Below are 26,573 nucleotides of genomic sequence, written 5' to 3' on the forward strand. Positions count from 1 at the left end.
TCACCGCACCCTGCCGCGGCGACCAAACACCGCGCCCTGCCGCGGCGACCAAATCACCGCCCTGCCCTGCCGCAGCGACTAATCACCGCCCTGCCCTGCCCTGCCACAGCGACCAATCACCACCCTGCCACTGTGACCAATCACCGCCCTGCCCTGCCGCCACGAATCACCGCGCCCTGCCGCGGCGACCAATCACCGCCCTGCCCTGCCGTGGCGACCAATCACCGCCCTTCCCTGTCGCCACCAATCGCGTTCAAACCTCAGGGCGGACCAACAGGAGGGCCGGGACGCCGCGCAAGCGCAGTGTGGTCCTGCGCTCGAGCTGCCGGGGGACGGGACCGTTTGATATTTTGAAAAAAAACCGCCTTTTTTAAAAAATAGAATAATCGTGAAGCAACGGCGGATTTTGCGGGAAGGAAGCGGCGAGGATCTGATCTGAACTGAGGTGAGGGGCTGTGCTGTGCTGTGCGCTGCAGGGGTGGATGGAGGTCGGGGAGGGTCGGGCAGCAGCAGCAGCAACACGATGGAGCCCGCACCCGGCTTCGAGCACTCGGCGGTTGGGGTGGGCGGTGCAGCTTCCTGCCGTCAGATGAGAGCTGTCAGAGAGACACACAAAATGTGCAGGAAGCAACTGCAAGATGTTGAAGAAGGGTTTCGACCCGAAAGGTCGCCCATTGCTTCTCTCCAGAGGCTAGCTCTGCCTGCCCGCTGAGTTACTCCAGCATTTTTCTTTCCGTCTTCAAGAGTTGGCTTCAGGCTGCAGGGCGCATCGACGCCCTGTCAGACCCGCCAGGCAGGAGGGTGCACACGGGAGGATGGTCCGGGCCCACACTCCTTGCCGTTTACTTTATTGTCACATGTACCGAGTTGCCGTGAAAAGCTGTTAATTGCGTGCTAAATAACCAGTCAGCAGAAAGACAATACATGATTACAATCGAGCCATTTACAATGTACAGACAGAGGACATGACAAGGGAATAACGTTCAGTGCGAGGACAGGTCTAGCCAGCAAACGAAATGTGTGGGAAACAACTGCAGATGATGGTTTCAACCGAAGACTGACACAAAATGCCGGAGTAACTCAGCGGGACAGGCAGCATCTCCGGAGAGAAGCAATGGGCGACATTTCGGGTCGAGACCCTTCTTCAGACTGAGAGTCAGGGGAGAGGGAGACTAGTGTCTACACTATAGTAACTTATTAACTTTATTTATATGCTGTAACTGTAATTCTTTTTTGTGCACAATCCGCGGGCATTGCCACTTTAATTTCACTGCACATCGTGTATGTGTATGTGACAAATAAACTTGACTTGACTTAACTTGAACTGGAGAGAGAGAGATAGAACAAATGACTCAGTCTGTCGGTTTTGACCCGAAACGTCACCTATTCCTTTCTCCAGAGATGTCGCTTAATTATTCCAGCATGTTGTGTCTGTTTTCGGTGGTGTTGGGAGGGAGTGGGAGGTCTCCTGCTGTACCCAATGAGTACTTGCTCCAGATTAAGTGTGACCGCAGTATCAGGCTCGCCAAATGGACAGCGTCCTGCTGTGCAAAGCCGCTCCGGACAAAGCGGGCTCAGCACTGTCACCGGATCAACAGTAGCCGGCCCGCCCCTGCTCACGCCACCTCACAACTCAGCCCACTGCTTCTGCACCCCCAATCACCATGATCACACCACCGCAATGGTTTTTGCGGTAACTTTAATCATTTTTAACCAAAGCCCCTTTTCTAACAGCCACGTGGTTGCATTACTTTTTTTAAACAATTTTGCTGAGTGACATGAAACATGAATGGCTTTCTCCTGCACCTATTTTCTATGTTTCTATAAAGAGAGACACAATATTCTGGGGTGACTAAGCGGGTCAGGAAACATCTCTGGAGAAAATGGATAGGTGGCGTTTCGGGTCGGAACCCTTCAGACCTTTGAAATATATTTCCATCTGCTCTATTTGAAGCTTGTGGTGGTTTTCATATTGACCTTTTTTAAACGGAAGCAATGATATGTTTTATTTTCCTTCCCAGTAAGGAAAGCGTTGCTTTGCTTTTTGGCATTGGCTGGAACACAGTTTATCCTTGCGTTTATCAATGTGCTCCTGGACAAGTGCATTGGTAAATCCTCTATGCCAGACATTAAAAAAATCAATTGTACTGTGCGAGTGCCCCGCCATTCACATCCAAACTGCAGCATCAGACTGGATGATAAAGTGTGGAAAATAATGAAGTCAAATAAGGCGATACTTAATAGTTTACATATCTTTCATTCACTGTTCTTTATCTCTCTACATCGTCATCTATATCTCTCGTTTTCCTTCCCCCTGACTAGTCTGAAGAAGGGTCTCTACCCAAAACGTCACCCATTCCTTCTCCCCAGCGATACTGCCTGTCCCGCTGAGTTACTCCAGCTTTTTGTGTCTATCTATCTTTAAGCAGTGCGTATTTGGGCACCCACGTTTGTCAAAGATTTTGGTTTTGGATAATGAAGATTTTCATTTGTTTGAAGCCATAACATGTATATAATGTTTCAGTTTTGCTTAAGCTGCGGTGTACAAAAGGACAGCTGGTGAATGTGGGTATCCCATTTGTGCTTTTGCACAACTTGTGTTTATTATGCCTGTATCAAATTTCTATGGCCTCCTTAACTGTGGTGTCCCAATGGAATTTTGATGTATAATTTATCCTGGGTTTTAATCTTTCCCCAAATATTTCTCATGTCCTCTTGCATTACATTTACGTGAAGTGATAAATGTGTAGCCTATGGAACAACTGGAATAATTTTGCCTGGAATTTGGTGATTTGAGAGTCATTCTATTACTAGCTATAGCTGAGCAATTACAAAAAAAGTACTAAAACTACTCCCACCAATTGGCTGTGATTATTTGGAGATAATGCTAGGTAAAACTAGTTGGCCTGCAGTAAAGAGTTGTTACAACAAATGTTTCCACTTAAGTAGAACTGGTGCCTAGAAACTCAGAAAATAACAATACAATGGTTTACAGGATCTTTCATACTCAAATTACATAAGCTGCATAATGCCAAATTAAAATGGGTGGTGGAAAGGTTTGTCAAATTAGTATGGATACATCATCCACTGAAATTTCTGTCACATCCAATGTGATTCCACCATCAATCACCTCTTCCCATCCCCACCCCTTTCCGCAGAGACCTCTCCCCCTGTAATTCCTTGGTTCACTCACTTCCCACCCAAGCCACCCCTTTCCCAGGTATTTTCCTCAGCAACTGTAAAACCAGCTTCACAATTCACAACTCTTCAATCTTCATGTCATACCTTCATGATTTTCATACTTGCCATACTTTTCATCTCTGGCCTTTGTCCACCATCTGCCTATCAAATCCTCCCTCACATGTATCAACCTGTCAGTCTTTGTCCTGCCCTTCCTCTCTTCCAGTTTTCATTCTTCCCCCCCCCCCCCCTTATAATTAGTTCTAAGCAGCGTTCCGACCCAATACGTCACTGATCCATGATCTCCAGTGATGCTGCTTGCCCACTGAATTACTCTAGTGCTTTGTCTCCTTTGGGAAAATTATTGGCCTAGGCAATTGAAAGTAAACATCGGTTGTAAAGTGAATCTGGATCGTCACAGACTGGGACTGGATGAGAGTTTTAACATTGAGGAATTATTGCTCTAGAAACTGCCATAGGTTAGAATTAACAGTGAGCGTTGAGTAAAGTAACAGTGGTACATGAATTAACAGTGGTACATGAGTAAAGGCAACACAACTGGTTGTTTTAGGATATGAAACGCCCATTATGAAACATTGAATGCTTGGCTCATGATGATTAAGTTGAATTTTCCGACACGTGCACATGTACAATGAGGTGTAGGTACAATGAAAGTTTTGTTTGACGTAGCATCACTGGCACATTGACACTGACAACACACAAATGCATAGGTTAGGTAAGAGTGTAAAAAGAAAAAAGACTTTAAAGAAAAAAGACATTAGAGGAAAACACAATTGGGGGAAGAAACATGTTTATGGTAGTGCAAGGGTTCCATAGTATTCTGTTGCCGAGGTAGGATTAGGTTTGAACAGGTTGGTTCAAGACCTAATGGTGTAGGAAAGTAACTGTTCCTGAACCTGGTGGTGTGCGATTTAAGGCTTCGGGCACAACAGAAACAGTGAGGAGCAGGCATGGCCTCCGACTCGCCAATGGCATTTTGTGGCCCTTTTAGACCCTTCTAATCCGCTCGGGTTCTTTCAAACTCACTTTATATTCCTATGTTTATGGTCAACAGTTGTTTGAGAATCAAACTGGTCGGACAGAATTTGCCTTTGACAAAGATATTTTGGCTGTCGATTGGTCTCTGCCCTTCCAAGTGATTATTAATCCTCTCCATGCCATTGATGTTACGCTCCCATCTATAGTTAGATGGTTAGGTGTATAGTTACCAGTCTTTTCCCTGCTGCCTTTCTTGACAAGGACGACACGTTTGCTGTCATCTGGTATGTCACTTGAGTCCAGTGAAGATTTAAAACCTCAGTCAGAGCACAGTGATCTCTTTACTTTTCTCCAAAGCAGTCCGGGATAAATCCTGATCAGTCCTGGGAATTTATCCACTTTTAAGACCGCCAAGGCATTGTGTACCTCCTTTGACTCGTACATAGTTTGAACATCTTCGCTCAGTGTGCCTGGGCCTATCTGATCTCCCAGTAGCCGAACACTTTAATTCCCATTCCCACACTGACCTTTCTTTCCTGGACCTCCTCCATTATCAGAGTGAGGCCAAATGCAGATTGGAGGAACAGTTCCTCATATTTTGCTCGGGCAGCTTACAACCCAGTGGTATGACTATTGATTTCTCTAACTTCAAGTAACCCTTGCATCCCCTCTCTCTTTGTCCCTTCCCCAGCCAAGTCGTTGTACTAGCTTCAAAGTCGTCTTGTTGTGTCTCATTGTCTGTAACTTGTCTTCACCCATTCCACAGCTACCAATGGCCTGTTTCCTTTATCATCGTTACTTTTCTGCATTTCTTTCATTCATCTGTTCAATATCTCTCTATATCACCATCTATATCTCTCGTTTCCCTTTCCCTTGACTCTCCGACAGAAAAAGGGTCTCGACCCGAAATCTCACCTATTCCTTTTCTCCAGAGATGCTGTCTAATCCACTGAGTTACTCCAGCTTTTTGTGTCTACCTGTAGTTTAGTACCTGTAGTTATTATATGCTGTGGATCATGTAGTATACTGAAGTGCAAGGTTAGCAACAGGTAAGGATTCAATGTATGACATTACAAGCAGGCTTGAAAATAAAAGGTCAAATATTGTTGAAAATAAACTAGAATAGGGCCATTTTGCACAAATTTCTGGGTGTCCAGAAGTGAGGATGTTTGATTATTGTCTCGTGTTCATTCACAACTTTCCAGAAAATCATTTTTTGCATGTACCAAGACCTAGACATGGTAAGGCAAAGAGGTGCTGTCGAGCTGCTGCCTCGCAACTCCAGCAAGCACAGAGTCCATGTTGACCATCGATAACCCAACGCTAGTTCTATCCTACACACTAGGGACAATTTACAGAAGCCAATTAGCCTACAAACCTCCATGTCTTTGGAATGTGGTAGGAAACCAGAGCACCTGCAGGAAACCCCTCACGGTCACAGGGGATGTATAAAACTACACACAGACAGAGTGTGTAGTCAAACCCAGGTCTCTGGCACTGTGCCGCTCACAGGAGGAAAGCTTAAAGGAGAAAGCTTAAAGGAGATGCGCCTGACAAGTATTTTTTTACATAGACGGTGGGTGCAGGGAACATGCTACCAAGGGTAGTGGTAGAAGCGGTATGATTATGGTAGTTAAGATGCTTTTAGATAGTCACATGAATATGCAGGGAAGGATATGGATCAAATCCAGGCAAAGGAGATTAGTTTATCTTGGCATCATGTTCAGCACAGATATTATGAACTGAAGGGCCTACACCTGTACTGCATTGTTCTATGTTGTGGGCACACCATAAATTTACGTAAAGACTTCTCTACCCTGTTTTAGCTGATTTTCAGCAACGTGATTTATCTTTTTGTTTGAGGCCTGCCCACCTCCCCCCCCCCCCCCCCCCCCCGGATCTACCCACAAATTAAGACTAGAGAGTAGTGACATAGCCTTCCGATGATTAGTGTCCATTCACTGGAATAGGGACAAAGTGTATCTGCCAAATTCTATTGACATTTTAGATTATTTTAACGTTCTTGGCCACAAATGTAAAAGGAATGTTTTTTTTTGGACCAACTTGTATTCTTGTTTTCAACATGAGTGGCTATGAACTGAAATAATTTAATGTTGAATGAAGATGATAATGTTCAACAAATTTGATGAAAGCAAGTCTGCTCCCAATGTTCTCGCACACCGATTCCCATTTGCCCTAACTTGCTGGATCACACTCATGATTCAGTTACACTACGATTTAAAAAATTCATGTCCTCATTTTTAAATCCCTCCATAACTTCATAATTTCTTGTGTCTGTGAATTTCCTACAGCCTTTTAACTTTCTAAAACATCTGCACTCTATTTCAAGCCACTTAAATCTAAACATTCCAACAATAGCAGATACTTAGGGCCATTCTGGATTTAAGCTTTACCTCCCATTCCTCATTCTATGATGCTCCCTAAAATCTGCTTTTCGAGCAACTTTGATCAACTTCTATAACTTCTATCGCAATTTGCTTAAAATGTGGCTGTGACACATCTGAATTGCATTAAACCCCAAGCTAGGTTTGGAAGGATTTTCTTTCAGATGGACATTACCAAGGATTGTGCTTCACTAAACTTCATTCTACTGCTTTTAACTTAGTTGTGAGATTCAGCATGCAATCATGCCCTTTGGCCTACTGAGTCCACGCCAGCCATTGATCACCCATTCACGCTAGGTCTATGTTATCCCACTTTTTCATGAACTCCCTACACATTAGGGCCAAATTAACCTACAAACCCGCACATCTTTGCGATGTGGGAGGAAACCCATATGGTCACAGGGATAACATGAAAACTCCACACAGACAGCTTCTGAGGTCAGACAGCAGCTGAGGTCAGGATCATGCCTCTGGCAATGTAAGGCAACAGCTCTACCAGCTGTGGCGCTATGCTGCCCACTTTGGGTAAATCTGTTCTATATCTGACTCATTATGATTTAGTTAAAATCCTAGAAGTATCTAGCCTTAGATGTGTTTTGCAATTTTCATTCCTTGGAAAAGAGCTGTAAAAATATTAAAACATTATTAATATTAAATATTATTAATATAAATATTAAAGATGGAAATGCCAAAGTGTGTGTAAAAGGGATTTTGTAAGAGCAAATTAAAATAGGACATTTCTGGAGTTTTATAAGATTAGACTCTTGTTGTTGTACATTTGAGTTGTCCCCGAGGACAATATTTTGAGGAACTGCAACACAAAAATGAAAGTTGGTTGTAGCGCTATCTTCTTTTGGCAGTTGTAGAAGCAATTGCAAGATAATGCACCACACAGGAAGAGTCAAGACATATTATCGTGTATTGGCTTAATTATTTTTAGCATGATAACGTAATTTTTTCCCGAAGAAATTTGTGACGGGTCGACGGGTATCTTGCTCTTCCGTGGCCCCCCAATTGCCATTCGTTTCTTTTTCAACACTCCCCTTCTCTTTATTGCTGATTATCTTCCTTCTCAGGATTTCAGCCCAATACGATGATTGTTCCTTTCCACCCACTGCGTTTCTCCACTTAATTGTTTAATTGTCCACCAACATTAATGACATGTTTAATTTTATCTGTTGATTGTGGGACCGCTAACATCTTCTCTGCTTTGAATCTGTGTATTTGCTCCATTAAACTGGATTGTGTGGCCAGTGAAGTTGTAACATTCTCTGCTGACCCTCAGTGACACGTAAAGGCATTGCCACGTTTTTGCTCTTTACCAGTGTTGATTGCTTTAAAATGTGACTTTTAGGGTATTCTTGGTCACCAATTAGAGGTATGTTGTGAAGCTGGCAGAGCAGCCAGTCTTACGAGTGTTCTTACAGCAAATCAGGAGGTAAAAGAACACAAACATTAAGGATGTGTGTTGATTAGAATGTTAAATAATGATAGGAAAATGCACTAAGCTGAAATATAAACTTTTTTAAAAAGCTTTTGAAATTGTTTTTTAAATACTTATTTCCAATTATCACCCAATCATTATATAATTAGGTTAATGCCTTTAAAAACAGTCAGGCAACAAATAAAAACATCTCAAATTTCTCAGAGAATTGCTTATCATTGTATCACAAATTGTTAGATTATGTCCAAGAAAGCATTAAACAGCATACAGTTGGAAACAGGCCCTACTGCCCAATTCATCCATGCCGAATTGGCCCATGTCACTCTAAACCTTTCCTATCCATATACCTGTCCAAATGTCTTAGGTGCTGCTATTGTGCATGCCTGAACTGGCAGCTTGTTCAGTATACTGACCACCTACTGTGTGAAAAAGCTGCTCCTTGGGATCGTATTAAACCTTTAATAGAGCAGTACAATGGCGTAGTGGTTGAGCTACTGCCTTACAACGCCAGTGACCCGGGTTCGTTCCTGACTACAGATGCTGTCCGTACGTTCTCTCAGTGACCTGCATGGATTTTCTCTGATATCTTCAGTTTCCTCTCACGTTCCAAAGACGTCAGATTTGTAGGCTAATTGGCTTGTGGTAAATGTAAAGATTGTCCCTCGTTTGCAATATGGTTGTGTTAATGTGCAGGGACTGCTGGTCGGTGCAGACCTGGTGGGCAGAAGGGCCTGTTTCCGCGCTGCATCGCTAACTAACTTAACCCACTCTCCTTAAACATATTGCCCTCTAGTTTTTGACACCCCTACCTTTGGAACAAGGCTGTGCATTCATCCTATCTATTCCCTTCATGGTTTGATATACCCCTATAATGAATAACCCTGGGCTACAAGGAATAAAGTAGAGTCTGTCCAAAATCTCCCTAAAGTTTAGGACTCGAGTCCTGACAACATCTTCAAATCTTCTCTGCACTCTTTCTAGCTTACCGGTATCTTTCCTATAGAAGGGAAACCAAAACAGAACACCAAGTGCTGCCTCACCAATGCCTTGTACAATTGTAACGTAACATCTAGACCTTTGAAGGCCAGCATCCCAAAAGCTGCCTTCACCACCCTGTATTCTTGCAAAGCCACTTTCAGGGAGCAATGTACAGCACTCCTGCCCTAGTTTGACTTCCCAAAATGCAGTACCTTACTTAAACTCAATTTTATATTCCTTGGCCCACTTATCCAACTGAATAAGATCCTGGTGTAATTCTTGATAATCATCTTCACTGTCTACAATACACTTAATTTAGTGTTACCTACAAATTTACTGATTGTGCCTTGTACATTCACACCTAAATCATTTGATGTAGATGACAAACAGCATTGGGTCCAGCACCAATCACTCAGTCACACTGCTAATCACAGCCTCTTGTCTGAAGTCAACCTTTCATCACACCCTCTGCTTCCTCCTATGAAGCCAATTCTGTATCCAGTCTGAAGAAAAGTCTCCACCCAAAATGTCACCAATTCCTTTTCTCCAGAGATGCTGCCTGACCCGCTGAGCTATTCCAGCATTTTGTGTCTATCTTCTGTATCCACCTAGTTAGCTCTCCCTGGATCGATCTAACCTTCCAGAGCAGCCTACCATGTGACACTTTATCAAAGGCTTTGTTGAAGTCCATGTAGACTGGTATGAGAGCAACTTCCAGATTTCATTGATTAACTTCCGGTCTACCTACCTGGTTTTGTTTAGAGCTACAGCATGGAAACAGGCCCTTAAGCTCACCGTCCTGCACTCAAATTCACTTGAACCATCTCTGATATCTCCCTACCGTTTCTTGATCTCACCTTCTCCATTACAGGAGATAGACTATCGACTGCCATCTATTATAAACCTACTGACTCCCACAGCTATCTAGACTACACTTCTTCCCACATTGCCTCCTGCAAAGACTCTATCCCCTACTCCCAATTCCTCCGTTTACGCCACATTTGCACCCGAGATGAGGTGTTCCATACCAGTACATCTGAGATGTCCTCATTCTTTTGGGAACGGGGGTTCCCCTCTTCCATCATAGATAAAGCCCTCACTGGGGTCTCCTCGATATCCTGCAACTCCGCTCTTGGTTCCCCTCTCCCCAGCCATAACAGGGACAGAGTACCTGTGGTCCTCACCTATCACCCCACCAGCCGTCGCATACAGCATATAATCCTCCAACATTTTCACTACTTCCAACGGGATCCCACCACTAGCCACATCTTCCCATCTCCACCCCTTTCTGCAGAGACCGTTCCTGGTTAACTCCCCGTTCTCACCCGAACCAGCCCCTCCTGAGGTAAGTTTCCCTGCACCTGCAGGAGATGCAACACCTGTCCCTATACCTCCTCCCTCAACTCCGTCCAAGGACCCCGACAGTCTTTTCAGGTGAGGCAGAGGTTCACCTCCTCCAACCTCATCTACTGTATCCGCTGTTCCAGCAGTGAATTCCAATATATCGGTGAGTACCAAGCGCAGGCTCAGCAATCGTTTCGCTGAGCACCTCCACTCAGTCTGCCTAATCCTACCTGATCTCCCGGTGGTTAAACTGTAACTCCCGCTCCCATTCCCACATTGACTTTTCTGTCCTGGGCCTCCATTGTGAGAGTGAGGCCCAGTGCAAATTGGAGGAACAGCACCTCATATTTCGCTTGGGCAGCTTACATCCCAGCAGTATGAATATTGACTTCTCTAACTTTGCTTTCCCTCTCTCTCTCCATCCCTCCCCCTTCCCAGTTCTCTGACCGGTCTGATTACATTTTATCTTTGCTTTGTTGTTACCTTCGCCTAGTAGACGAAGTAGTAAAATGTGTCTAGATTTTAACTTTCGTGACCCATCTCTGGTATCTACTTGAAATTTGGCACAGATTTAGATAAAAAAATAATTGAGAAGGAATTCATAACTCATCAGTGCAAAAGGTTGCACACTAATTGTTTTAATTCCAGATAGACGGCTATTACTAATTGTTTACTGTGTCGAGGAAACTAAAACTTGCCAGGTTAGTTGGTCAGGCACATCACAAAGCAGAAATTTCATCCAAGCAGATTTCTACCTCATCATAGATTCTCAATCAGTGAATATGTTTAAGGACAAGATTAGATTGATAGCACCTAGGGTTTGGGAACTGAAAGAGGTTTCAAATACAGCATGAGGCACAGTACTAGTGAATGGCAGAGCTGACTGAGAGAACAATATGGACACTTCAGCTTATTGTGACAGTATCCCTGATGTTTATACCCTAAAGTTATCTCTAAAATAAACTTAAATTAGAAACGTAAACACTATAAGAAAACATTACATCAGCATATAACTCTAAAGGATGTATTCAGTGGCTCTTAAAATAAGTTTGTTGATATCATTTCTCCGCGGCTTTCCAGGAGCTCAGAGAGAGAATTCTGAACAGGCACTGCAGGGTTTTGCCAGGATTTACTCTCTCAACAGTGAAGGAACAGCGACACGTGGGCTCCCTGCCTAGCTAGCCTGAACCAAAGCGCGTGATTAGTCAATTGGCGTCCGACTCAATGACAAACGTGCTTTGATTGGACAATTACTACTCGGAAAATTGACAAGACTTTGGAGCTTTTTTCCATATTTTAAAAATATGTGCAGGTTTTGTTCTTGACTAGTTTCAGATATAATTCCTACAATATTTTTACACAATATGTTATAAATACAGGTAGATATGGGATGTGGGTCACGACATGAAACAAAAAGGCACCTCGGCCCACGGTCTATAGCTAACAATGATCTATCTACATTTTCCTCTCTCTCCACCCCTTTGATGTCTCGTTCTCACACCTTACCTTTTCTGTATCTCCCCCTCCCCTGACTCTCAGTCTGAAGAAAGGTCTCGACCCGAAACGTCACCCATTCCTTGTCTCCAGCGATGCTGCCTGTCCTACTGACTTACTCCAGCATTTTGTGTCCATCTTCGGTTTAAACCAGCATCTGCAGTTCCTTCCTACACCTTAAGCTCACTGAGTCCACACTGACCATCAATCGCCCATTCACACAGGTTCTATGTTATTCCACTTTTGTATCATCTCCATATCCACCAGGGGTAATTATTAGTGGCCACTTAAACTACAAACCCACACATTTTTGGGATGCAGGAGGAAACCCACATGGCCAAAGGGAGCATGTACATTATCCAAACAGCACCCAAGGTCAGGATCAAACTCTGGTCTTTGACACTGATGCTGCAGCTCTACTAGCTGCGCCACAGTGCCAACCAGTTTTGTTTCTTTTTCAATAGCAAAATCTAGACAATTGTTTTATGATGGGTATTTGCGAATCTGATTGTTATTCAAGTTTTATATTTGCCATTTTCAAGTATGAACTTGAGCTGGAAGGTGGGAGATTGAGCTTGCACAGGCTTCTCTTTTATCCATATCCTTTATTGCAGAAAATTCTCCCCATTTGTGCTTCCCAACTTTTTGGGCCCTTTGGTTCTGAGGTGACTGATGAGAATAACGTGGTACTCCAGACATTTCTAAAGATGGGCAGAGATTTCTGATGTAATAGGTGGATGGGTAATCCGTAAAAGTGGTGTGCTTTTGGGTTGGCTCAGTAGCACAGCCAGTAGAGTTGTGCCAGAAACCCGGGTTCAATCCTGACCTTGGGTGCTCTCTGTGTGGAGTTTCTACGTTCTCCTTGCAACTGCGTGTGTTTCATCTGGGTGCTCAGGTTTCCTCCCACATCCCAAAGATATGCAAGTTTGTAATTGGCCTCTGTAAATTGCCCCTGGTGTACAGGACGTGGATGAGAAAGTGGGATAATATAGAACTTATGTGAACTGGTGATCGATGGTCAACATAGACTCGATGGGCTGAAGGACATTTTTCCATGCTGTATCTCTAAACTTGTCGCTACTGGCCCCATACACAACACTGAAGCTTGCACACATGGCAAATGTGAACTACCTTCACAAACTAGCCATTCCCCAGTTGCCTAACTGAGCTAGTCCCACTTGTCTGTGTTTGGCCTATATTTCCCAACCTTTCCTATTCACAAATCTAAGTATCTTCTAAATGCAATTGTATTCTACCTCTCATTTACTCTAGCAGCTCATTCCACATACCCACCTCTCTGTATGGAGAAAGTTGCCCCTCGCTCCTATTTATTTTAAAGCTTTCTCCTCTCCCCTTAAATCTATGCCCTCCAGTTATTGACACTCCTACCCTGGGGAGATAATTGTGGTGATTCTCCTCTTCAGATTTTATACACGTCCATAAGGTCACCTCTTGGTTTCCTATCCTTGAATCTGTTTTATTCTTTTGGTAGTTTCTTCCCATGACAGAGCTTAGAATGGAGGTGTTTATTTGGGGATTCTGGTGTTGGGTACCTTTTTATATTCATTCAAGAGATGTGGTATTAACAGGCAAAGCTATTATTTAATTGCTTGTCTCTAATTGCCGTTGAGAAGGTTCAATAGTTTATTATATGGCACATTATCAGAGACCTTTTAAAAATCTAAATAAATGATACAACCTGCTTCGCTGTTAGCTCTTTGTTCATTTGTAGCCAATGGTTCTATTATGATTGAAGGAAGTGATTGTGATCATTTTCCAGAATTTTTTTAATTCTCCTGTTTAACCACCACAAATGATCAAATATGTTTTATATGCAGAGAATGCCAGCCAAAACTATTCCAGATGGTGAAATAGTAATGGGCCGTTGGCCAGGGGGTCACCTCTACTATGAGGTGCAAGTGACGAGTTACAACAAGAACACTCAGTTGTATACAGTAAAGTACAAGGATGGGACTGAACTGAACCTAAAAGAAAACGATATTAAGGTAAGACTGCGTTATTCCTCCTGATGGCGATGGTGCTGCAGGTCTCGACCTCGTGGTGGTTGGGTTATTCTTGCTTGGTTGGTACGTAGTTGAAGCATGGTCAGCCTAAACAACATTTATTACATTTTCTATAAGTGACATGTGAGTCACATTCAAATGAATTTGGAAGCAAAATGTGAATGTTTTAACTCGAATGTAAAAAGTAAGTTTAAAAAATGTCTGAGCTAAAAATTTAGACATGCAATAGCTAATAACATTCTATTTTTTACTTTTAGTCCATAAATTATTTTAAACCAAAAAAAAGCAATTCAAGGTCAAATTCCCGACAGCGCAGTCGCTCTCGATCACGTTCTCCTGCTAGGACTCAGACACCCAAGCACTCAAACTCCCATGGAAGGGAAACTAGGAAACAAGTGGAGAACGAGGAAGTGCAAAAGGAAGACCTAAGTAAACCTGTCTATCAGGTATGTGGAATGAATTCATTTAAAAGCTCTATAAACTTTTTGGTCTGTCCATGTGTGTATGAATTAAATCCACAATTACTGGTTCATTTAAAGTTAAATGGGTGGAGGAAATGCAGGTGGGAGTTCAATTCCCTCATTCCAAGCACATCCACGCTTGCTTCTTTTGCAAATTAGTGTAACTGTTAGTTGGAGGGCTGACTGGAATTGTGACGACTTGTGTTAGTTTTGTAAGATATAAATTGGTCTTAAGTAGGAGAACCCAATGAATATTACTGTACAATTTCTTCTGACTTTTTGAAGGAGGGATTCTGCTATTCTGACGCATGAGGCCTGATACTTTGTATGGATTGTTCTGTCAAACACAGTCTCCTGTTATTGTGACATGTGAGGGCATAAGTTGGAGAGTGGGTCAGAGAGCTGGTTGTGTTGAGAATCTTAGTGGGAGAATAGGAATAAGGATTGACTGGAGGTGGATCAGATGTAGAAAATTTGGGGTAACACGGAAGACATGGACAATAAGGGGTGTTAACATAAAAATTAAAAACAGGAGCGAGTCATGGTAAATCTTGCCCGGTCATGCCTATTCTGATGCAGTGAAAAACATTGTTTCGCATGCTACCCAGAAAAATCAAACTATATGCGAGTACATCACCTGGTGCAAAAATAGGAACATGCTACAGCTACAGCTACAGAGGAAGTGCCAATAAAGGTGCAGAGGCTTCAACAAGGTAGATTGGCAAATCAGGAATTCATCCCAGCATTTGAGAGATCCACACAACAATCTGATAACAAGCTTTTGTTCAATCTGGTGGTACCTGCTTTTAAGCATTTGTATCTGCATGAAGGAGATGGGAGAACAGAAAATCACTGGGGCATGAGTAGTTCTTGACTAACTGCTTTCCCAAGACGCAAAGTGTAGATGGAGTCGATTTTGGAGGTGGGGGGGGGGGGGGGGGGGGAAGGGAGGCCTGTGTGCGTGACGGACTAGTCTGCATTCGCAACTCTATAATTTCTTGCGGTCTTGGGCAGAGCAGTTGCTATACCAAGCTGCGATGCATTAATGGGATGTTTTCTCTGCTGGATCTGTAGAAACCCGTAAGAGTAATTGGAGACATTGGAATTTTCTTAATCTCCTGAGGAAGTAGAGGCATCACTGCACTTTCTTGGCTGTGGTGTTAATGTAGTTGGACCCAGACAAATGGTGATGTTTACACTTGATGTTCTTGGCCATCTCTACTTCAGCACCATTAATAAAGACTGGGGTGTGTGCTCCACCCCATTTCTGAAGTAACCAGCTCCTTTTTGTGTTTTGGTTACACTGAGGCAGAGGTTGTTGTCTTGATACCAATATATTTTCTTCTCTATTTTCTTGTACTTTGTATTCTCTATTTTCTTCCTGTACTCTGTCTCATAATTGTTTGAGATCTGGCTCACTATGATGATGGCATCTGCAGACTTATTAATAGAGTTGGAATCGAATTTGGCTGCATAGTCATGTGTATAGTATAATTATGCATAGTTGCTTACAATTCTGCCCTACTTTACTTTGTAGCCCTTTGTAGCATTCAGCTGCTGCTACAATTTGGTAATGTGATTAGCCTGGGACTCCAGCTTGGTCCAGAATTGTCTCTTGGCATCTATGAAGGCTTCGTGAAAGTCATAGTTAGGTTTTCTGTGCGAGTTGGGATCACCTGATGTGAAAGCCTCAGACTTGGACTTCACTAGGAAGTGAATTTTATGGTTCCTCCATGGTTTTCCTTTGGGGAACATTCAGATTGACTTATCTGGCGTACAGTCCTCTACACACCTATGAAGTCTGAAGACAGTGATGCACATATTTAGGTTAACCATCGAGTCCTTGAATATGGACCTGCACGGTCACTTAGGCTATCCTGACTGCAGTTCACATCCCACCCCAGGCGATGTCTAATTCATCCGAACAGCTCAAAAAGACTCTGTACTAGATACTTGGTCTTCATGTTCTGAGAGAGGGAGCATAAGCTGATGGTCAGATTTTCCAAAATGCGATTGGGGGATGCAACAGTAGGAGCCGGGAGAAACCTGGGGGAGAGGTGGGGCGAGACAAAGGCTGGCACTTGAGAGGTGGATTGATTGGTGAATGGTTGGACAAAAGCCAGAGAGCTCCCTCTCCCCACTCACCATCAACAACACCACAGTCACATCTGTGAAGTCATTTAAGTTCCTTGGAACATATAAGATTATTAAGGGGTTGGACACGTTAGAGGCAGGAAACATGTTCCCAATGTTGGGGGAGTCCAGAACCAGGGGCCACAGTTTAAGAATAAGGGGTAGGCCATTTAGAACGGAGATGAGGAAAAACTTTCAGTCAGAGAGTTGTAAATCAGTGGAATTCTCTGCCTCAGAAGGCAGTGGAGGCCAATTCTCTGAATGCTTTCAAGAGAGAGCTAGATAGAGCTCTTAAGGATAGCGGAGTCAGGGGGTATGGGGAGAAGGCAGGAACGGGGTACTGATTGAGAATGATCAGCCATGATCACATTGAATGGTGGTGCTGGCTTGAAGGGCCAAATGGCCTACTCCTGCACCTATTGTCTATTGAACCATCATCTCCAAGGACCTTAAAGGGGGCGGCGACGACCGACTCCACAGTCAAAAAGGTCCAATAGAGGATGTACTTCCTGCGGCAGCTGAGGAAACACAATCTGCCACAGGCAATGATGGTCCAATTCGATACTGCCATGGTTGAGTCCGTCCTCACCTTCTCCATCATGGTCTGGTTTGGCTCAGCCACCAAGCATGACATCCAGAGGCTGCAACGAATCATTCGATCAGCTGAGAAGGTTGTTGGCTGCAACCTTCCCCCCCATTGACGAACTGTACACTGCAAGGGCCAGGAAGCAAGCGGGCAAGATCATCTCTGACCCCTCTCACCCTGGCCACAAACTCTTTGAAGCACCTCCCTCTGGAAGGCGACTCCAGACTTTCAAAGCAGCCACAGCCTGACATAAAAACAGCTTTTTTCCACGAATAGTAGCTCTACTCAATAACCAAAAGTCTGTAGTCTCTTTTTGCTCTGGTTTATTTCACTCACATGTTTAAACCGTAATGATGTATTCTTAATGTTTTAATGTTTTATACTTATTCTTAATTGTTTACTGTATGTTTGTGTTGTTACTTGCGAGTGGAGCACCAAGGCACATTCCTTGTATGTGTACATACTTGTCCAATAAACTTATTCATTCATTCAAATGAAAAAAACAAGGTGTGAGAAAGATAGAAGACACAAGAAGAAGAGTTGTGAAGCCAGAGGAAGGTGGAAGGGGATACGGGGTGGAAGGGGAAAGGGAGCAATGGGTACACATCCAGGTAGGGCACAGGGAAGGCAGGGGTGTTTGTAGGTTGGTTGGTTACTAAAAATTGGAGAATTCAGTGTTCATACCATTAGGTTGTAAGCAAGGAGCAGACGTGGGTGAGGAATCCTTTAACAACAGCAGGGGATAAATCCATATTTATTGAAGAAAGAGCCTTTCCCAAGGTCTTAGAATGGAAGACCCCATCTTGGGTGCTGGATCTCCCAGTTTCTAACCATTTTAACTCCCCTTCCCATACTGTCCTTTCTGTCCTGTGCTGCCTCCGTTGCCAGAGTGAGGCTACATGCACACTGGAGGAACAGCATCTCGTATTCTGCTTGGGTAGCTTTCAAAACAATGGGATGATCATTTAATTCTCCAATTTTAGGTAATTAACCTACAAACATCCTCTCCACCCTACTTCTTTTCCCCTCTCTCTTGCTGTGCTCCAACAGGTTATGCATCCATTTCTTCCCTTCCCCGTGTCCCCACTGTTTGTAGGTTAATTGGCTTTGGTAAAATTGTAGATTGTCACTGGTGTGTAGGATAGTGTTAGTGTACAGAGTGATCACTGGTCGATGTGGTCTCAATGGACCGAAGGGCCTGATTCTGTGCAGTATCTCTAAAGTCTAAATGTATTCCTGCCTCTAGCTTCACATTTTGCGCTTTTTCTATCTTTATCCTGTTATCTCTTTTAGAAGGTCAGAACCTTTTTTTTCCCCAAGGTGAAGCTGTCAAAGATTAGAGAACATAGTTTTAAGTTGAGAGGGGTAACGTTTAAAGGAGAATTGCAGGGTGCTGGTGGAAGCAGATACGATAGTGGAGTTTGAGGCATTTGATAGGCACATGGATATGCAGAGAATGGGGGGGGGGTACAGATGATGTGGAGGCAGAGGGGAGTATTTAAATCGGCTTCACATACATTGTGGGCTAATGGGCTTGTTACTGTACTGTTCTGTTACTACAATATACTTGCCCATTGACTTAATTTCTCTGCAATTCCTTGAAGCTCTCTGAATGCATCTCGCAGCCTACTTCTGTATCATTGGCACTTTTGGAAATATTATAATTATTCCCCTCATCCATCATTATGTAAATTGTGAATGTCTGAGGTTTGGGACATTCCCTGTGGCACACCTTTAGTCATAGCCTACCAACCTGAAAACTGATATGTTTATTCCTACTTTCTATTTTCTGTACTTTAACCTGCTCCTCTTTTATAATCAGTTTTGTTCAAAAGTTTCTTGTGGGGCAAATGGGATGCTTATTTATTGGAAATTTAAAGCAAATTCAGGGAGGTCAATGCATTGGACTCCACTGGATTAATTAATGTTGAAGCAGGGACTTTATTTGTTTGATAGTCAAATATTAGCCATTTGATGTTGCTGTGCATGCCCTGCACACACTCTGTTTATGTGGAACATGTGTGGAATTTCCGGCAACAATATGTATCTCCATCTTCTGCCTAGATCTCTAAAGATATTTCCAGTTCCCAGTACTGTGGGCTTTTCTTATAGCAGCAGCCCTGACTATGACTCATCTGATTCTTTGCAATGCAGAAAAAGGAGTTTCCACCAGTGCATCTGCTAATTTTATAAAGGATTGTAGATAAGATCAAAGTCCAGGTAAAAGAGTATGATTGAAGTTTTATCTCGATCTTAGCTTAGATGGTAGACACAAAATGCTGGAGTAACTCAGCGAGACAGGCAGCATCTCTGGAGAGAAGGAATGGGCGATGTTTCGGGTTGAGACCCTTCTTCAGACTCATCAGTCCCGAAACGTCGCCCATTCCTTCTGTCCAGAGATGCTGCCTGTCCCGCTGAGTTACTCCAGCTTTTTGCGTCTACCTTTGATTTAAATCAGCATCTGAAGTTCTTTCCTACTCAGCTGAGATGGACTACATTGCAGTTAGGTGTGAGTGATGGATGCTACATTTCCTGCACACATATCACTGATACATTTATTAAATGCTTAAGTTCTAAATCTTTCATTGATGCCTTTTAAATGCGCAGGTCCAGGAAAACAACACCAACAACAAAACTACCTATGTGACTGACTACCCAGATGACAAAGAGAAGAACAAGACCATCTACAGACGTTTTGAGGTAGGAATTGCCCGTCTACAGCCTATGGAACAACTCTACTTCCAGTAGTGAAAGTTATTCTGTGATCCATTAATAAGCTGTTTAAGCATTAATAAGCTACTTTCTTAATTTCTTGCATTCCTTTCTTGATGCAGCTTTTCAGTTGTAGGGGGAATAATGGGCTTGATGGCTGAAGGAATGGTGGGTAGAGAACGTGGGTAGGGCGATGAAGAGAAAATTAGAGGAGAGATCAAAGACCTTTATGAGTAGGGTTATTGGAGAGAAAGGTAGTGGAAACCTGTGGGCAGAGGTGTGGAAAGCCCGGATGCAGGGGGAGCTTTGAAGTTTGCTGAACAAATTGCGCAGTGGTAGGAATAGGATCAGTGGGAGGGAAGCACCCAACAGTAAAGGAAACTGGGAGAGGGACAGGAGTAAAGAGCAGGAGAGGATATTACCTGAAACCTCTGCACAATTTTCCAGCCATTTCTGAATCCTATATTTCAGTTATAACTATTTGCCTTTTTTCCATCATTCTTAACCTGCAGCACAAGACCTGCAAGGAAGTTGTAACCGATCAGTTGGATCTGCCTTGCAATCCGCAAGCCAAGAGGGAAGAGGCAAAATTTGTACACCTGGAGCCAAAGGATGGCCACCTATATGTTAAAAAACAAGTGGTGCAGATCCAAGAGCAGGGGTTTGGAACACGTGTTGGTAAGACCCAGAACTTTTTTTGACCTCATTTATTTCCTCTGTCCTTCAAATATTGGGCTTGCAAATATGTCTTGCACAAGGGTTCAATGAGTTGCCACTCACTGTAGTTTCTGTTCTGTCCTTGCTTTATCAAAGGAAGCTAATAGACTGCAGCACTCTATCGTCAGCGTAGAACTGTAGATGGTACATACCTTTATTTCTCTTGCAAAATCTATTTTTTATTGTCAAGCATGCTCCTTTAGACAGACCAGTGGATAATTCTACTTTAGACAATTTTACTGAACTCTGCAATTAAGTCATGGGGAATAATTTCTCTTTTACTTTTAGGTGCTGCCTTAATGATATTTTTGTTGCCTGCTACTCTCATTCTCTTGCTGTTGATGTGTGAACAAAAGGATCCCAGTATTCTCAGATTTCCACCTCAAATCCCAGCTCTCCAGAAGCTATGGAATGGTACTGCCCTTGGCATCTTTGTCCTGTGGTTCCTTTTTCAGGCACTACTTTATCTTTTGCCAATTGGGAAGGTAATTCGGGGTTTTCTTTGTGGTTTTTCGATAAATAATTGTGTTTGTGTTAAATATTGTGAATTAAACCACATGCTCCTCTTCTCTCCTTATCTGATGAGCATTGAATTGTCCAATTTTATGTAGCATTCTCTCCAACCTTTCCCCCCTCCCCCCCCCCCATTTCTCTCAATATCTTGCCTTCTGGTCAGGAAGTCTAGGATCCAGTTGCAGAGAGTTGCATGGGTAAATTTGGCAACTACCTCCATCGGACAAAGACTGGTTGCAGCAACTTGACTCTTGTGATTTTAACATTGAATTGCCCAGTAGCTTTGTGGTCAACCACTTACTGCAATCTAACTTCCAGGCTTGTATTCACTGGAGTTTAGAAGGATGAGAGGGGATCTTATAGAGACATATAAAATTATAAAAGGACTGAACAAGCTAGATGCGGGAAAAATGTTCCCAATGTTGGGCGAGTCCAGAACCAGGGGCCACAGTCTTAGAATAAAGGGGAGGCCATTTAAAACTGAGATGAGAAGAAACTTTTTCACCCAGAGAGTTGTGAATTTGTGGAATTCTCTGCCACAGAGGAGACTAAATCACCGGATGGGTTTAAGAGAGAGTTAGATAGAACTCTGGGGGCTAGTGGAATCAAGGGATATGGGGAGAAGGCAGGCACGGGTTATTGATTGTGGATGATCAGCCATGATCACATTGAATGGCGGTGCTGGCTCGAAGGGCCGGATGGCCTCCTCCTGCACGTATTTTCTATGTTTCTATGTACGTTGGTTCTCATTACGACAATTTAGTAGCGATTTGTTATTTTAAACTTTGTACCTTTTCATATGGTCCAATTTCAGTGACAGTCCTTGATTGGTCTGATGATTTCTCTAATTATTTGTTACAGGTTGTTGATGGAGTGCTACTAGCAAATGGAAAGACACTTAAATATAGAATCAATGGTATGTGAATAAGAGTTGGTAAAGACATTGAGAATGGGGAAATGACTTCAAATCCCAAAGTCCCATCTCTAAAAATAACACAAAGCTCAACTCCTGTAATGCTGTGGTTCTCCTCCTCCTTGTCTTGTTTGAATCAATCCAGCAGTTTTTTTAATTTTCCAATCCACATCTTCCCTGGAGAATGATGTGCAGAGCAATGTTTGATTTGGAGAGCAATATAATTTAACTATAAACTGTAATATTAAATGCCACTCTCTGGGTGGGCTGATGCACTCTGGAATCATAGAATCATATAGCATGGGGTCAGGCTATTCATCTTAACTTGCCATGCTGACCTGTGGTCATGCTTCTGCCTTTTCTTCGCACTTGGTCCATAGCCCTCTGTACTCAGGCGGTCCTAGTGCTCAGATAGATGCTAGTTAAATGCTATCAGTGACTCAGCTTCAACCACCCTGTCAATGCATTCCACATACTCGCCACACCCTTGGTGAAGAAGGTCCACCCTCAGATCCCCTCGAAATCCCTTCCTGCTTAGCCTAAATCCATTTTGATTACTAGTTTCATCCATCTCTGATACGAAGAAAAATTATCTACAGGCCACCTTATCACTATCCCTCATACTTTTATTACCTCAATCACGTCCCTGCTATCAATTCCCTTTCAGGGAGAACAGACACAGCTCCACCAATCTCTCCTCATGACTGACAAGCTCTGTCCCAGGCACAATCCCAGTGAATCTCCTCTGCGCACTTTCCATCTTTATCACAATCTTCCTGTAGCATGGTGACCAGAACTGCACGCAGTACGCCAGCTGAGGTCTGACCAAGTTTTATAAAGAACCATGATCTCCTTCTGTATTCAATGTCATGTCACATCTCTTCCTAATCATGTATTATGTATATATATATATATATATGTATTATGTGTTGCCATCTTCAAGGATCTGTACTCTGAAATCCCTCTGTTCCTCGATATTCCCTAAGACCCTACCATTCATGGTATACACCGATCAACCAAAACATTATGACCACTGACAGGCGAAGTGCGACAGAATAGCAGAATCCCTCCTTCAAAAAGTCAGAAGAAATTGTACAGTAATATCCATTGGGTTCTCCTACTTAAGACCAATTTATATTTTACAAAACTAACACAAGTCGTCACAATTCCAGTCAGCGCTCCAACTAACAGTTATAGGCGAAGTGAATAACGTTAATTATCTTGTTGCAATGGCACCTGTCAAGGGGTGGGATATATTAGCAGGCATGTGAATTTTCTGCGTTTCCGCAGATTTCCGTGTTTTTAAAATCCATTTTCCGCGCTTTTTGCATGGTTTCCTCGTTTTTCACTTTACGAAATAAACTGAGAAATCGGATCGAGAAAAAGAAAGAAAACAAAACACAATGTAGACTTGTAATGAACACTAGGTTTCCGCTAGAGGTCGCAAGGGGTTCCGCGAGAAATCCCCCCCCCCCCCCCCCCGCACGCCCTGAAAGTCTCCCCGAAAATGTGGCACCTAGGCTGGGCAAGGCAGCCAATCTCAACTTCATCGGGACTTCCAAGGCCGATTGGTGGGTTGAATTTGCAACCTGCGGCCGGGGCTCTGGAACTCCAGCCCAGCTGGAGCCAGCAAATCTATCCCCATAGCTGACTTCCTTGGCCGGCTGGATAAACCTGCAAAGCTCTGGAACCAAGAGTGCCAGAAAATCAGTGGTGGAACTGTAATGAGTAAATATTAAATTTAAGTGCAAGATTATATAATTAAATTAATTAAGACAGGGTTAAAATATAAAACAGCAGAAAAGCCAATTGGGCTTTTTGGGCTGATTATCAATTAATGTGCGAATTTACTTCAAAATGTTATTAGTGTACAGTGACATATTCACATTATTTTGTAATGTCTGTTTTTACTTTGAAATGCACTAAAAGAGGCTTGAAACTGGTAATTTTGTGTGTAAATCTTCAAAATGTTCCCAATTTTTTGACCCCCATTGTACACCTCGCGCAAGAGCTTGCTTGGCTCTTTTCCTCTTTTTTTACCTCACTCACTTGCCTGTATTAGGCAGCAAGTGAACAGTCAGTTCTTGAAGTTGATGTGTTGGATGCAGGAGAAATGGGCAGGAGTAAAGACCTGAGCGACTTTGACAAGGGACAAATTGTTATGGCCAGACGACTGGGTCAGAGCATCTCTGAAACGGCAAGGCTTGCGGGGTGCTCCCAGTCAGCAGTGGTGAGTACCTATCGACAGTGGTCTGAGGAGGGACAAACCACAAACTGGCGACAGGGTGCTGGGCGCCCAAGGCTCATCGATGCGCGAGGGCAACGAAGGCTATCTCGTCTGGTCCGAACCAACAGAAGGCCTACTGTGGCACAAGTCACAGAAAATTTTAATGGTGGTCATGGGAGGAATGTGTCACAATACACAGTGCATCGCACCCTGCGGCGTATGGGGCTGCACACGGAGGACCAACAGTATATTAGGCAGGTGGTCATAATGTTTTGCTCATCAGGTCATAATGTTTAGGCTGATCGGTGTATGTTCTAGCCTCATTCGTATTCTCAAATCACATCATTTATCAGATTATACTCCATTTGGCATTTCTCAGCCCATTATACCAAGACGTCAAACTCTTTGTGATCTTAGACTATTTTGTCTATAATAACATTTTATGGTCCCTTTTGGCTCTTCTAACTGCTTGCTTGAGTTCTTCATATCATATCATATCATATATATACAGCCGGAAACAGGCCTTTTTTTCGGCCCACCAAGTCCGTGCCGCCCAGTGATCCCCGTACATTAACACTATCCTACACCCACTAGGGACAATTTTTACATTTACCCAGCCAATTAACCTACATACCTGTACGTCTTTGGAGTGTGGGAGGAAACCGAAGATCTCGGAGAAAACCCATGCAGGTCACGGGGAGAACGTACAAACTCCTTACAGTGCAGTACCCGTAGTCAGGATCGAACCTGAGTCTCCGGCGCTGCATTCGCTGTAAAGCAGCAACTCTACCGCTGCGCTAATGTTTGCTTTATATTCTTCAAAGGTCCTGTCTGATATCATCTTTCTAAACCTTGCATATGCTTGCTTTTTCTTTTTGACCAAATTTACAACCTCTCTGGTTCCTTTGCCTTGCTGTCCTGTTCCTCCTCCTTACTGGAATATGTCATTCCTGAAGTCTATTCTGTTGGTCTTTTAATCATCCCAAATGAATGATGTGGATTTGTCCAACAACAGCTGCTCCAACTTTATTGTCCATAGTTCCTATCTCAGAATGTTGTAATCTCCCTTACGCCAATCTAGTACTTTTGCTCCAATGTCTGTGTTAAAATGGATGCAATTTAGCTTGCACTCTCAGTAGCAATCAGTAGAGGGAACTCTAGCTCTTCACCCAGAGGTTCTTGAGCTGCCATTTGTGATTAAAAGCTCTGCATTTATCAACTTCATACATTAGTTGTCCCTTTGTAGCTTCAGTATGTTGAATTTTGACCATGTTTCTCATTATGTATTTTTTAAGGATTCTTTAAGTTCTATATTTTCGGTCAAAGGTTCATTGATTCATAGAACTTACAATTAAGAAGAGCTGATTGCCTCTTGACTGCGTATCAACCTGTTTCTTTACAAAATTAATGATTGCTCCATATCATTTGTTAATTTGGAAAGGCATGGCCATGTGAAATTGTGAATCTCCCAAATGTAGTTTGATTCTTGAAAATTAGGCAGACATAATGGGCCCAGCATGAAACATTGTAGGCACAAATAAGGTAACGGCTGAGATCACAGTAATATAGCAAGGAGTAGTGTGTGGGTGTTAACCCGAGTACTGTGTTAAATTGGTAACAATTAGCGAGTTCGGTATTTCGACTGAGCATGCGCCAATCATAGATTGCAAGGGCTAAGCATTCTCGCCGGCTGATCTGCTGCGTGTATACAGACCTGCGTTTCATCCGTATTTTCTAGTTTTGCTTCATAGAGGTAGGAAAATACTGCTTTTAAAATATTAACCAGGTGTATTTATGGTTAATTTGTACCCCAGTAGACACAAAATGCTGGAGTATTCAGAATTCAGTATTCAGAAGGTTCAGACCCTTCCTGTAGGGTCTCGACCTGAAACGTCAGCCATTCCTTCTCTCCAGAAATGCTACAGGAAGGGTCTGAACCTGAAACGTCAGCCATTCCTTCTCAGTGTAAATGGCTCCTTCTTACACGTTAAAAAATCCCCATGTTTGGTGCTTCATTGCGGGTCACAGAGCTCCCTCCCACCCCAGGCAATGTCATTTGTGCCGCCATCCAGAGGAGACATGGGCGCTGCACAAACTCACCCTCATTCCTCACAAACCTCGCTCCTTTTGACCCCTCCGCCGCTCCCGGGGATGGCGATGCCAGCAGAGGCTGCGTTCACCAGCGCCGGCTCCCTGTAGCCGGTTGTCTGGGTCTTGCTCCCTCGATCACACCCCTGCTGCACGTTTTCGATTACAACACCTGTAACCTGATGGAGCGGCACCCGACAGGCTCAATCCTCACAGCCAGCGCTGCCGTGAGAGCAGGGCCGTTTTTACAGCATTATGGGCCCCCGGGCAAAGCAGTGTACTGGGGCCCCTACCGTTACTCTCCCCCACCCCCCTTTCCCTACCAGCCCCCCCCCCCCTGTCGTGCCGGCGAAAA

At 43.4% G+C, this 26,573-nt stretch overlaps 1 protein-coding gene across 1 annotated transcript in view; it reads left to right on the top strand.

Annotated features, from left to right (window-relative positions):
* Window positions 1-322: 322 nt before the first annotated feature.
* Window positions 323-26,573, top strand: part of lbr (lamin B receptor) — a 39,652-nt gene continuing 13,401 nt past the window's right edge. Inside the window, exons 1-7 of the mRNA XM_078398864.1 lie at window positions 323-445; window positions 13,683-13,850; window positions 14,126-14,314; window positions 19,656-19,748; window positions 20,273-20,438; window positions 20,766-20,962; window positions 21,852-21,906. Of these exons, the coding sequence (XP_078254990.1) occupies window positions 13,686-13,850; window positions 14,126-14,314; window positions 19,656-19,748; window positions 20,273-20,438; window positions 20,766-20,962; window positions 21,852-21,906 (865 nt within the window). The 5' untranslated portion in view covers window positions 323-445; window positions 13,683-13,685. The remainder of the gene's footprint in view (window positions 446-13,682; window positions 13,851-14,125; window positions 14,315-19,655; window positions 19,749-20,272; window positions 20,439-20,765; window positions 20,963-21,851; window positions 21,907-26,573) is intronic.

Source organism: Rhinoraja longicauda, chromosome 5 (genome assembly GCF_053455715.1).
Source record: "Rhinoraja longicauda isolate Sanriku21f chromosome 5, sRhiLon1.1, whole genome shotgun sequence".
NCBI lineage: Eukaryota > Metazoa > Chordata > Chondrichthyes > Rajiformes > Arhynchobatidae > Rhinoraja > Rhinoraja longicauda.